General features: G+C 40.3%; 1 protein-coding gene across 6 annotated transcripts in view; it reads left to right on the top strand.

The window, feature by feature from the left end:
- The window catches only part of LOC124798404 (putative methyltransferase DDB_G0268948), a 132300-nt gene extending 124340 nt beyond the window's left edge, over nt 1-7960 (top strand). For all 6 annotated transcript variants that reach the window (XM_047261797.1, XM_047261795.1, XM_047261792.1 and 3 more), the window contains exon 7: nt 7715-7960. In XM_047261797.1, coding sequence (XP_047117753.1) covers nt 7715-7805 — 91 coding nt within the window. In that variant the 3' untranslated portion in view covers nt 7806-7960. The remainder of the gene's footprint in view (nt 1-7714) is intronic.
- The last annotated feature ends 5782 nt before the right edge of the window (nt 7961-13742 follow it).

Genomic DNA, 13742 nt, shown 5'->3' with positions numbered 1-13742 from the left:
ATCCAGAAGGGAGAAATTCAACTTAGTGGACTCATCCCTGTGTAGTAACATTTTGATTGTGTCCCATGTGATTGTGAAGTGTCCCCATGTGGGATGGTGCACACACAGAGACTACAGCTTCCAGGTAGCCTTGAACTACAGAATTCATTTCTCTAAGGAAGCAACAAGAAAACATGGACAACAGAAATTGAATCTTTACAGAGATCAAAAGAGATTGTTCTGATCTGATAAGAATATCTGTTACTCTATGGCAACAATTCTAAGAAGGTGGAAGAGAAAGCACACAGTTTGTCACCATCGATTACTCTCCAAGGTCAGAATCGGTTGTGGTTATGATCTCTGGTGCATTGACATTGTCTTCGTTCATGGAAGTGCTGTATTGGTGACTCATTGTTTACTCAGTGGTAGACTTGGTGGCATGATTTGCTGGAGAGCTGCAGGCTGCAGGTGGCCTACATCCTATATAGGCCATCAGTGATAGAGATACCTGGAAATAGCCTGTGTCACGTGGCTTTGCAATTGCGAAATAGTGCCAGCTGTCCACTGGACATACATCTGGTGCGATGGCAACCCACAGGGCATTGCTGTGTGGCGGTGTGGCAGAACATCAGGCACCAGAGGTACACAGTATTTCTCTCCCCTTTGGCGAGAGATGGTGAAGACAATGCAAGGCGTAGGCAGCGGCCGCGGTGTTGGCAGTAGCCAAGGACATAGTACTCCTCTTCGCTTTGGAGGGAGATGGCAAAGCCACCTCAAGGTTTAGACAGTGGCCATGATGGAGGCGACAGCCAAGAACATAGCACTCCTCTTCCCTTCAGAGAGAGATGGCGAAGCCATCTAGAAGCGTAAATGGTGGCCGCAGTGAAGGCGACAGCCAAGGACGTGCAGTCCTCTTCCCTTTGCTGTAGATGGTGTAGCTGGCAGGAAGCCGTGGACTGCAGAGCATAGGCACTGTCAACAGCAAAGAGCACAGAGAGTGCAGGTGGGCCAGCGGAGCCCACAGAGGGTGGCGCTGAAGCCAGCAACGTACGTATCACCAGCACCGGAGCAGGTGACAGGAGGTACATGCCATGGGACCAGAAGGTATGTGATGTTCGGCATACCAAGGTGCTCTGTGAGGAGGCCTGGAAAAAACAAAAACGTGCACAGACTTCATTGAGCAGGGAATTGACATCACACGAAGGTGGCAACACGAGGCATAGCTGAGCGTTGTGGCGAAACTTCCACAAGTGAAGCACAGGAGGTGCAGGGAAGGCCATGAGGTGGTCAGAGAGGTCCACAAGGAAGAGTGGCTGAGGACGGCGACCAGAAGGGACGGCACTCTGAAGGGTTCCTCTGAAGGCGCAGTAACAGATGATGCATCCAGCAGAGTTGTGGAAACAGTAGATAGATAAGTCACTGCTGTAGTGGAAGGACCAAGGCAGACAGAAGGCATGTATGTCCACCAAGGGCATTGGATGAATAGGGTCAGATCGGATGGAGAGGGATGTCGACAGGACTGGTGGCAGTGGTGAGGGTGGCAGCTGCAAAACTTACGCGTCTGGGGGCGCCGCATCGGGAGGTGCCATGTCGGCAGGCATCGCATCAACAGGCACCATGTCCAGAGGTCCTGCTTCAAGAGGTACCACATCAGAAGGTGCTGATGCTGGCATAGCTGAGGGAGCAGCGCAGTGGCACTGAGACACGAGTATGCCAGAGGCCATGTGGCAAGGGCCCGGAGGCAGGGAGCCAGGGGCCAGGGCCAAGGTGGCCAGGACAGAAGCATCACGAAGAGAAGTGTGAAATAGGTGGTCCAGGGTGGCTAGGAAGAGGGGCCAAGAATCCAAAGCCACTTCAAAGTTGGAAGGATGGAGGGGGTGGTAGCAAGCATGCCATCCTGCACTAGGTGCCATCGGAGGAGCTCCAACGAGTGCAGGAAGTGCCTAACATGAAGCAGAAGCCATGCTGTCCCAGCTGCAGCATGTGGGGGCATTGACACTAAGAATCACTAAATCAAATGAGCTGTTTCCTGGGTCAAACGGAGCAACTGCTGACCCCACAATTGGAGAAGCTGCAGAAGCGAATGCTCTGGTGTAGAAGCAGCCATCAGAGAATAACAAGTGAAATGAGATGGGAAGAACATCAGGCAAACATGCAGAAAAGCACACTAATGCAGAGAGAGGGCTATTCAGGTGAGCTCAGATACTGGAGCAAAATTCCAAAGACGAAAGCAGGCATGAAAAGTTTACCCTTATCACCAACTGATGTGTCCCATTGTGGGATGATGTACACACAAAGAAGACAGTTCCCAGGTAGCCTTGAACTACAAAATTTATTTCTCCAAGGAAGCAACAAGAAAGCATGAACAACAGAAATTGAATCTCTACAAAGAACAAAAGAGATCATTCTGATCTGATAAGAATAACCATTACTCTTTGAAAACAGTTCTATGAAGGTGCGAGAGAAAGCACACAGTGTATAAGCATCGATTAATCTCCAAGATTGGAATTGGTTGTGATCACTATCAGAGGTGCACTGGCATTGTCTTCATCCAGAAGTGCTGTGTGGATGACTCATTGTTTACTCAGCAGCACACTCCTCTGGAGAGCTGCAGGCGATAGCCTATATAGGCTGCCTGGCATAGGGATACCTGGAAATAGTCAGGGTCACGTTAATTTGCAGATTCAAAATAGTGCTGGCTGTCCAGTGATCGTGGCACTCTCCATACCACAGGGGATGGTGCAGTGAAGTTGAACAGTGTTGGCTGCAGGCACCTTGCATGACGGCAACCGACAGGGCATTACTGTGTGATGGCGTGCTGGAACATCAGGCACCAGAGGCACAAGGCGTACCATATGAGAAGAAAGTGTATAATTAAAATCTAAGTCATCTTGCCAGTATTTACAGGTTGTAAACTTTGTAGTATACATTACTGTTTGCTACTTACATTTTCTGAAATTTGCTCACAAGCATATTATAAATTTTTTTTGTATTCCACTTTCACTTGGCAACCGTGACAGTGATTTCAAAACTTCATTACGCACTGTCTACATACATTTGATTTGGTTATTATATTATACACTTTTAATTTATGAAATAAAATATAGACTGGATAATTATAATTTTTACACTAACTTGTTACTCTTGTGATATTTTAAGGAATACCTATACAAAATTTTATTACATGTAATGTACTTCAAGATATTGAGCTCAATATATAGAAATATTTGTCACAATGCTTATTTTAATGTCTCCTGACAAAATTGTACTTTACTATAATTATTTTGAACTCATATTATTCTTATGTATGTAAAAAAAATCATCTTTAACACTTCCAGGACTGAGCAGCCAGTGGGTAGCTCAGTTGACAGACAGTTTCAGTGTTTGGGAATTTTGTGTAACAGGTTCTAATGCACAGAATATTAGTCAGTTGTATTTCATTTGAAAGAGGGGTCTTTTCTCTATGACCTGCTGCAAAGAAACATAGACTTACATCTGTGTCCCATTTATTACATGGGAATGAAAAGGTTGTTTTTGCAGCAACAAAACGTTTTTTGGCTTTCGTTTCCTAAATGGAGATAGAATTTGTTGGTCCTAAAAGTAAAACTTTTTGATTATGTAGTTTTTTTATTGAAAATCACCTAGTTTCATTTGAAAAAATTTGGAGCATTTTGGGGGGAAAAAAAGAGTTCTGCATTACATTCTTCACATAGTTCCTTGTATCTTTTCTTGCTATTTTCTCAGATTTTGCCTTGCTTTGTTCTGGATGAACCTTACTTCTCCTCAGAATACATCTTGACATTTCTGTAGGCAAAATCAATTTAGGGTAATGTTTTTCACTGAGTTTGTACGCAAGTGAGCTATTTTGAGTCCCAAGTTGATTCAGCCATGGCTCCCTTGTTCATCAAAGACAGTGCCAGTTTAGTGACAAATTCAACAAGATGCTTACTTGAAGGCCTCAACTTATTATATAAAACATACAAATTTACAATCCACCCTGATGAAAAAAGTATTTCTGCCACCATTTTATTTGCTTCGCCTCAAAATGGTAGTAGCCCTTTAGCTGGTAGGTAGCTGTGGTCCATACCAGCCTTGTTTTTACTATAATCCAAAATTCAAGGAAATTTCATCTCCTCTATCTTTCCTAATTTTGTTCTGACACTGACATTTGATGCAGTCATTTTGAGTTTTGTTGCCAAAGGAATACATTCCTAGTGTCCTCCCGATCCACAAACAGCAAATACTTTCATAAGTGAAATGTAAGACTTTTTTTCCAACTTCTGTGCAATTGATCTTTAACAAGCCTTTTTTCTATTTTTCAGTTGTAAGGCCATCTAAAAGAAATAAAAAGTGGGTAGCTGACAACAATTGATGCCATTTGTACTGTTTGATATCTTGAGGCATGGCATGTGGCAATAAAGGGGAATGTGAACAACACAAAGAAAGTTACACACAGTGTTTTCTGTATTTGTTTTCCACAAATATGAGTGCAACAAGATGCCATTTGTGTCTTCTCATGGTAGTAGAAGCATCATAACATATTTTTATACAGAGATCAGATGTAAGAAAAAAGGTGGAATACATTTACAAAGCTGAAAAGCAGCTGACCTACATTACTCATCTTCTTTCAGTATAATGTGTGCAACATAGGAGCTATGTTACTCATCTCCAAAGTGTTAACCCAATTTTTCATATATAGGTAATGGAAGTGTGCGTTTAAATCCCCCATTACTATCATATTCTTCCTTCCCATCTGCTTCTGCAGTTCCTCTTCAAATTCTTGCTTCTCCTCAGAAGTGCAACCCACCTGTGGTGCATACACTTGTATTACCTCTGTGGTTGTCCCCTTGAGTGATATTTTAGTCTTCATCATCCTCTCACTTATTCTCTTCATTTCCTCTTTTAATCCATCTCTTACTACTATTCCGACTCCATTTCTGCTTCCCTCCTCATTTCCACTCCAGTACAGTTGGTAGCCTTTTCTCAGTTCTCTCCTTCTTTCCCCTTTCTATCTCATTTCAGCTAACCCCAATAGGTCTAACTTCCTTCTTTCCATCATGTCCACCACCTCCTCCACCTTTCCAGTCAATGTTTGTGTATTTAATGTTCCAAATCTTAATCCTTGTTTATATCCAGTTAGTCATTGATTAAATCTGTCCTTTCTGAGGCCCATTCTATTTTTGAAAGCAGAAATCATAATCCACAACTGGCTAAGAGAAGACAAGGCTGCAAAAGTGTGCTTGGACCAGGGGATTGGTACTGCTGAAAAGAGGGAGGTGAAAGACTATTGGAGTTCTGTTAAAGGAATGGCTTGCTTGGTTGGGAACTCTTGGTTCAGGAGAAGGGAGAGCCACAAGATTACCTGGTATAGTCAAGACTTAAAGAGGAAGTCGATAGTTGACTGCGTCCTGTATGATAGTGAGATGAATAGGAAAATCATTGACATTAAGGTATTACCATCAGAGGCCTTGGATAGCGACCACTGTTTGCCGGTAATGAACCTGAGAGGGACTAAGGATAATAAAGGGACAGAAAACCAGGAAAGATGTGTAAGGGCATATAAGTTGAAGGAGGAAGAAAGCAGGCTATATTACCTACAAGTAGTAAAGGAAAGCGTCCCAAAGGATGAACCAAAAACAGTAGAAGAGGAATGGGGTAGATTCAAGGGAACATTAGTAAGTGCAGTGGAAGCAATATGTGGGAGGACAAGCAACAAAAAGAGATGGAAAGAAACACCCTGGTGGAATGATAAAACAAAGGATATAGTACAAAAGAAGAATAGAGCCTTTAGGGTACAGTTCCAGAAGAGAACAGTAGAGATGGGAAGAGTACCAGGCAAGAAAGAAAGAAACAAAAAGAGTGGTAGCAGAAGAAAGAAGAAAATGGATTGAACAGTGCACCAGAATGATGGAGGCAGATAGTGAAGGTTCAAAAGAGGTGTTATATGCGATGATTAAAAGTAAGAGGAAGAACGGTGTGACAGATTATGCTCGAATAGTGAACAAAAGTGCAGTAGATGTAGAGAATAAGGAGGAACTCACAGCAAGTCTGGATGAGCTAAGTGTAGAGATGGTGAGAGCAGCAGGAGAGATAGGGATACTATAGCTGTATTGAGTAATGAAAATTGTGTGGAGACTGAAGATGTTCCCAGAAGACTGGAAGAAGGGAATAATTGTCCCGATCTTTAAGAAGGGAAATAGGGAAGAGCAACATGGCTTCAGAACAGGAAGGTCCATGATGAATCTAATTTTTGCTGTAAGACAACTGCAGTAACAGCACTATGAATATGGAATAGATCTACTAATGTCCTTCCTGGACATTGAAAAAGCGTGTGACAGTGTATGTAGAAGCAAAGTGTGGAAAGCCCTGGAGGACAGAGGAGTAGCAAAACAGATTATTTAGAGGATAAGGGAAATGTACTGTGGAAGTGTGAGCAGTGTGAAAATGGGAGGAGAGAGATCAGCTTGGACTGAACAGAAGAATGGCTTGAAACGGGAAGTGCACTTTCACCATTACTCTTCATTGTAGTGATGGATGATATAATGAGTACAGTACCACAAGTAATTGGTGAAAGGAATATGAAAGCTATGGTGTTTGCAGATGATCTGATGATTTGGGACAGTAAGGAGGAGGAAGTACAAGAGCAGTTGGACGTATGGGAACGAACAGTACAAGAACATGGGATGAAATTATGAAATTTAGTATAAGTAAGAGTGAGATGATTATTACATCAAGAAAGAAGGAGAGAGGAACAACTGGAATAACAGTTGGTGAGGAATGATTGAGGAGAGTGGAGAGTTTCAAGTACCTAGGAGGCCTGATACAGGAAGATGGAAAAAACAACAGAGAAACAGGAGGAGATAGAGAAATCGGGGCTGAGATGGTATGGACACGTTAAGAGAATGGAGGAGAAGAGGATAGCCAGGAGGATACATGAGATGAAACTGGGAGGAAAGAGACCAAGAGAAAGACCAGGAGACAGATGTCTGAAAGGAGTAGAGGAATGCATCCGGATGAAAGGAGAAGACTGGAACAAGGTGAAGATGGAGAGATGGTGGCAAGACAAAAGACAATGGAGATGCTTCTGTTCCATACAGACCTGGCCAGAGGCTGGAAACTGTCTATGATGATGATGATGAGGTAAGGGAAGTGGAGGGCATTGGCCATCCAACATGGCTTAAACTGACATTAGGTGTACAGGTCTGTAAACAGCAGCCTCAGTATGACCGATGCTTGTACATGCCACAGTTAAATGGTAATATGTGCCGTTATAACTTTGCTGAGTCTACATCAATACCCATAACAGCATGTAATTGTACAATTGGCATTTTCTACAACTGTGACATGGTTGATGATAAATGTACTGTTAGCTGAAATCTAGATCTGTCATGAAATACAACTTATAGTACAACCGATATGATGCTGACCTTCTTTCTGTCCTGGATTACATTATCATCCTGTTGCACAATTATTCCCATGGAATCAAACCTGACTTTTTCAATTGCTTGACATGTGCTTTTAAATATTGTAATTTACATAATCTCTTTAAAGTGTGCAGAAGAAACTAAAAATTGCTTGTTTTAGAAGCATTGCAAGAATCTTCCATGACTCTGCATCTGTCACTTCAGTAACATTACCAGAAAAGTTGTTTTATTTGTACTTTAATAATAACAAAAGTGGAATTATTAATTTTTCAGAGTTACTTGTAACTATGTTTCATGTGTTTTGTTTATAGGGCTATGGATATTCTGAATGCAACATCTGCTCCTGCTGAAACAAGAATAACCATAAAATATAAATATTTTCTTATTATGGGAAGAAAATGAACAATTTCATAGGAATTGTAGCTTTTGTATCCTACTGTGTGCCAAATAAAATGATACAATAAGTGTTGAAAAAATTGGATGTGGTTGTTGTTTGTACCCATTGTGTAACTGAATTCAATAAAATTTCACCATATTGTGATATTACTTTATGGAAATGAGCTTAGTATTAAAACTTCCAGAATAAATTATTTACTAATGAGCCAAAACATGATGACCACTGCCTACTGTGAGACTAAATGCAACCTTGTAGTGATGCGAGCTGTGACACATAAGAAAAATATGTAAGAAGAGCAAAGATGGATGGAGAATCCTTTTGATGCCAGTATGGGTCACAAACTGAGAGATCCAGTAACATAAGTGACTGGCAAAGGGCAAATTTTTAGGGCCCAAGACCTGGAATTATAGTATCTTGTAAACAGTGAAGATGGTCATGAGTTCTCTGGCTGCTGTTGTGAGATAGTGAAACTATGAGTATGTGACAAGGTGTTGGACATCCACATGTGTGCACACCTCTTCACAAAATGTGAATGTGGAGATTGGAGGCTTGCCAACTCTGCAAACAAGGATAGGCAGTGATCTGTGGCATGGTATCATTGAGACTGGGCCTTGGATCAATACAGATGTGTCAACTAGTCAGATTAATCACATTTCACATGTCACCTGGTTGATAAGCCATCATGCAGGTGGACCACAATTTCACATGTTCATTGGACCATGGACTCATGCCATAGGGAACAGAATTACATGATGGTGTACTGAAACTGGAGTTCCATTGGATCTGTTGCATAATTGAAGGCACCATGATAGCCATGGGATATATGACAATTACTGTGAGACACTTGCATCCCTTCACGATTTGCCTTTCCCTACGGCAATGGCATCTCCTAGTAGGAAGAAGTCACAAGAACAGAATTGTGCTACAGCATTTTGAGGAGCTTTATAGCGAAACTGACCACCAAATTCGCCTCTTTTAACCTAATGAAACACGTCTGTGACATTATAACTCGCCAATTGCATGCCCACAAACCACCGGCCCATAATTTATGGGAATTTCATGATCTGTGTGTAAACATCTGCTGCCAATTACCTCCAAAAATCTACCAATGACTTGTCAAATCTATGTGGTGTAGCATCACTGCTGTGTTGCGTTCCAAAGGTGGACAAATCTGCTATTAATGGTTTGAGTCATCAGTCTATATCACTGTGGGCATGTTTCAAATTACACACATTATTAATTCAGTCTCTCCTGTCCTTGCTCCCCAGGCTCTCTCTTTCTCTCTCTCTCTCTTTCTTTCTTTTTTCTGTCTATGTATCCATCTGTCTGTCTGTCTGTCTGTCTATCTAATCTATCTATCTATCTATCTATAATAGAGGGAAACATTCCACGTGGGAAAAATATATCTAAAAACACAGATGATGAGGCAACAGTTTGTTGCGAAAGCTTGAATTTCGTGTGTATGTTTGTGTGTCTATTGACCTGCCAGCACTTTCGTTCGGTAAGTCACATCATCTGTGTTTTTAGATATATCTATCTATCTTATCCCTTCGAGCAGGTTGGACTGTAATCAGGTCCAAGCTGTTGGAGATGGCGGTCATGTGTACTTGAGGTAAGTTTGCTTATGTGAATGTGTATGACTTTTCTTTTCTGAAGAAGGCTTTGGCTGAAAACTAAACATGTAACAGTCTTCTTGTTGTAACTGTCTGCAATTCAACATATCATCCTTACGGCATATAGCAATCTATCTTTTCCATAATAGTGTTGAAATTTAACAATTTTTTTTTTTTTTTTTTTTTTTTTTTTTTTTTTTTTTTTTTTTTTTTTTTTTTTTTACTCATCTGGAGGAACTCAAATTGTTATCGTTTAGCCACTTTCTGCGCAATTTAGATATCTTGTATAAATCATTTTGCAATTGTTTGTGATCTTCTGATGACTTTACTAGATGGTAAACAACAGCGTCATCTGCAAACAATCTAAGAGAGCTGCTCAGATTGTTCCCTAAATAGTTTACACAGCTTAGGAACAGCAGAGAACCTATAACACTTCCTTGGTGAACTACAGATATCACTTAGGTTTCTCTAGATGACTTCCTGTCATCTACTAACCTTCCTGAAAGTAAATCGTGAATCCAGTTTCAGAATTGAGGTGATACCCCTAGAAATGCAATTTGATTGCAAATTGTTTGTGTGGTATGGTATCAAAAGCCTCCTGGAAATCTAGAAATAAAGAATGAATTTCGAGTTCTGTCAGTAGCACTCATTATTTCATGTGGATGAAGAGCCAGCTGTGTATCGCAAGAATAATATTTTCTGAATCTGTGCTGGTTACATGTCAATAGATTGTTTACTTCCAGATATTTCATAATGTTCGAACACAGCATATGTTGCAAAACTCTATTACAAATTCGACAATGGTATTGACCTGAATTCAGCAGATTACTTCTATTTCCATTCTTGTGGATTGATGTGACGTGTTCAATGTTCCAGCGTTTAGGTACTGATGTTTCATTTATCAAGCAATGGTATATGATTGATGAAACTGGACATATTTCTCCAGTGTCTTCTGATTTCTTAAGTGACTTAAGTTGATTCTCCACACCAAGAGCATCTGCTTCCACATTACTCATATATTCTGGATCCGAATTCTAGAATACTTACAGTATTATCTTTGGCCATGGAATTTCAGAAAACTCTGTTTAGTCACTCTCCTTGTGGTGCTGTTTCTAGTAACATTACAACTGCCATCACATAGTGAAGTGTTTCTTGCCACTAGTATAATTTACATCTGACCAGAATCTTTTTAGATTTTTTTGCTGCTTCTGCTACAGTGTCCTGACCTGTCTTGTGTACCATGAAGGATCTGTTCCACTTCTTATTTATTTACTTGGTATAAAACTTTCAATGCCATCATCACTATTTCTTTGAGCTGAAGCCATATTTGTTCTGCACTTACATAGTTAGTGTGGAAGAAATGGCGAGTGTGTCTTTATCTGTTATTTAAATACATATATTTCCATCTACTTTTGGTAGATTTAGATGTTAAAGTATTAAATCTTGCTACAACAACCTATCCATCATGATGCTCTCTATTGGCTCAGCACTGTTTTTGCTAAGAGGCCTAGTATGTTACTGTTGCCATTTACACTTTGTTTGGGCTCCTGAGCTAACAGCTCAAAATAATTGTTGGAGAAGGCATTTAGTACAATTTTTGACAATGTTTTGCGCCTCCCACCAACTTTCGACACGTTGAGGAGGATTACTGGGTTGGTTGCACCAATAATTGGGGGGGGGGGGGGGGGGGGGGTGACTATGGCGTCGGCAGGGGTGGTCCGTGGGAGCCGGACCACGGTAAGCTCAACAGTGTCGTCGGGGAGGTGTGTGGGTAGATGTCGTGAAGGTTGTGTGTTCATATCTCGTCGGGGTCACCAGTGAGGAGGATTACCGGGTTGGTTGCACCAATAATCACACCCATTTAGCAATAGTTCATTTATTAATCTTAACACGTACAAGGATCACAAAGAACTGAACTGAACATGGTGGAACAGCCAAAGATAATGCTTAGAGTCCAAAATTGATTGCATATTGATGTTGGTGTCGATTTCATCAGCGCCACAATGTATTTTTGTCAACATATTGAGGGTAGATCGTGGCCACCGCCAGCTAGAATTGTATGAACTGAAATGAGACTCAAATTTTACTTTCACCTTTCAGTAACTATATCATATGACTCAGCAGTTTGTTAAAAGGAGCCAATTACTAATTTATTCCAGTTATTGAGTATAACCTCTACCCATACAATGGGTATCCATTTCTGTTTCACCTTTAACAGTAATGAACACCCACCTTGAGACCAGAGAAAGATTAATGAAAAGCTATACTTGGAACACAACCATGTTCAGGTGCAAAACATAATTAATGGAGATGACAAAAAAGAAACATCTGGATGTCTTAAAATGTGGTGTTACTATATGCACACTCTAAGAAGAGTGTGCATATAGCTGATGTGAATAGACGTTTCAACAAAAATCAGCAACTAGTATTGAGTGATATCTGATTGGTTCCAAATTTAGCTAGTAGATGAGATTGAAATAACCTTATTTATTGAATTATTAGAACAATTAAACACAGTGTTGTCATCTAGCTAAAGTTCGTAGCTATTGGAATGGAATCAGTACCAGCTAACATCATTCGATTTCCACTAGTTCAGCTACTCCCATTTGGATGTGTATGTATAGAAGGAGAAAATGTTTTTTATAACAATACACAGCCTTATGCATTTGTCCTAAAAACATGAAATTTTGAGTGAATATCCATTACGTAAAGTAGTCACCTAATAAGAAAATATTACAACATTCAATCCTATTCACAATTCAATACACAGACTAAACATTGGTCCTAGAAACATGCAATTTGGAAGTGACATTTATTGTTTACTTTAGGCGTCCACCAAGAAAACATTAATCAAAATTCAACCCCTATGTTAATAAAATGTGAATTAAAAATTTCTTTACACATTTTGCAACACAGAGAACTAATAGACACTCGGCTTGCCTATATGTACCTTAGATAAAGGCAATCTGAAGAGCAACAAATGTAAACAATAGGTATTAATGGAACAAGAATAGCAAATCTCTCCCCCCCCCCCCTCCCAAATGGTAAAGAACATTGTTGACAAATATGTATTGTATAATGTGTGTGTGTGTGTGTGTGTGTGTGTTTTATTTTTTTCAATTTGCATTCAGTACCTTGCACTGATCACCTTCTTTGCCATCAGAAGACTTTAACCATCAGATGCAGAAACAGGTATGTGAATATCTAGAGCACTTAACAGATGTAGTGTTCAATAAATGGCAATCTGAAAAGGTCTAACTTTTGCAATTGTACTTTGTATATGACTACACAAATACCTACTCTTTTTCTCACTGTCTATCCATGATAAACCAGCCTACTATGCCAGCAACTGATTCCCGTAAAAACTGGTGGAATGCACAGCCCTTTCTTTAACTTCCATTGTGAAGCGCAGCCATACAGCTAGAGAGAGAGAAAGTATAAAGGATGAACGTGAGCTCCATTGACAGAATTTCAGGAGTTGTTCAGGGATATTTTCTTTGTATACTGATATGAGGGAAATGTAGTGTCTGGCAATTCTTTATGGAGTAATTGCATTTCATCTAATCTCAAACCCCCATTTATCTTTGCAACTGTACTGCACTGAAACTATCTGTACAACAATTTAAATCTCAATAGACACACTATTTTTCTTGTTTGGAAACAAACTTGTTCCATACATTCATCGTACTTACCGCTGACAACAGTGATGGCCACTTTACTCTCTGCCCTTAATCTTACATTCAGTGCTGCTCAATTCTCTCCTGTATTTGTGTTTCCAGTAGTGTTAGTTGTATGTTGCACAGCATTATGGATAGGTTACTGATGAAGAGTTGGCTCGTAAGCACCTTGTGTATTGGTTTGCTGAAGGCATGGGAGAATGCCACAACGTTTTGCTGAGCAGTTTCTGCAGTGATAGCAACCTGTTGCAGTACTTTTGCATCTGTAACTTTTTCAACTTGCAAATGTCTTTTCTACATCCACAGCAATGATTGTGGCCACTCACTGCAAAGAACAGGCATACCAGGCTTTTCCCCAGACTCCATCCTCTTTTTACTTTTGCTGGACAGAACACTTCTGAGGAAGGCCCAAATATATAACTATCACTTCATTTCAGGATCAGATTTGTTTAACCATATTTCATCACCAGTAACAATATTAAATACTGCTTTTAACAGCCCAGAATCAGTTTTTTTCTGGCAGATACCAGAAGTCAATTCCACAAAATTCTTTCCATATTTTCATTTTATGCAGGTCATTTCACAGTGGTCAAGCAAGTTGTCTTAGGAAACTCCAGTATGTGGATCGATCAAAGAGACACATTATGCCTTT

This window comes from Schistocerca piceifrons, chromosome 5 (assembly GCF_021461385.2).
Source record: "Schistocerca piceifrons isolate TAMUIC-IGC-003096 chromosome 5, iqSchPice1.1, whole genome shotgun sequence".
NCBI lineage: Eukaryota > Metazoa > Arthropoda > Insecta > Orthoptera > Acrididae > Schistocerca > Schistocerca piceifrons.
Note: the sequence above shows the minus strand (reverse complement) of the source record. Positions and strands in the feature narration are given on the sequence as shown.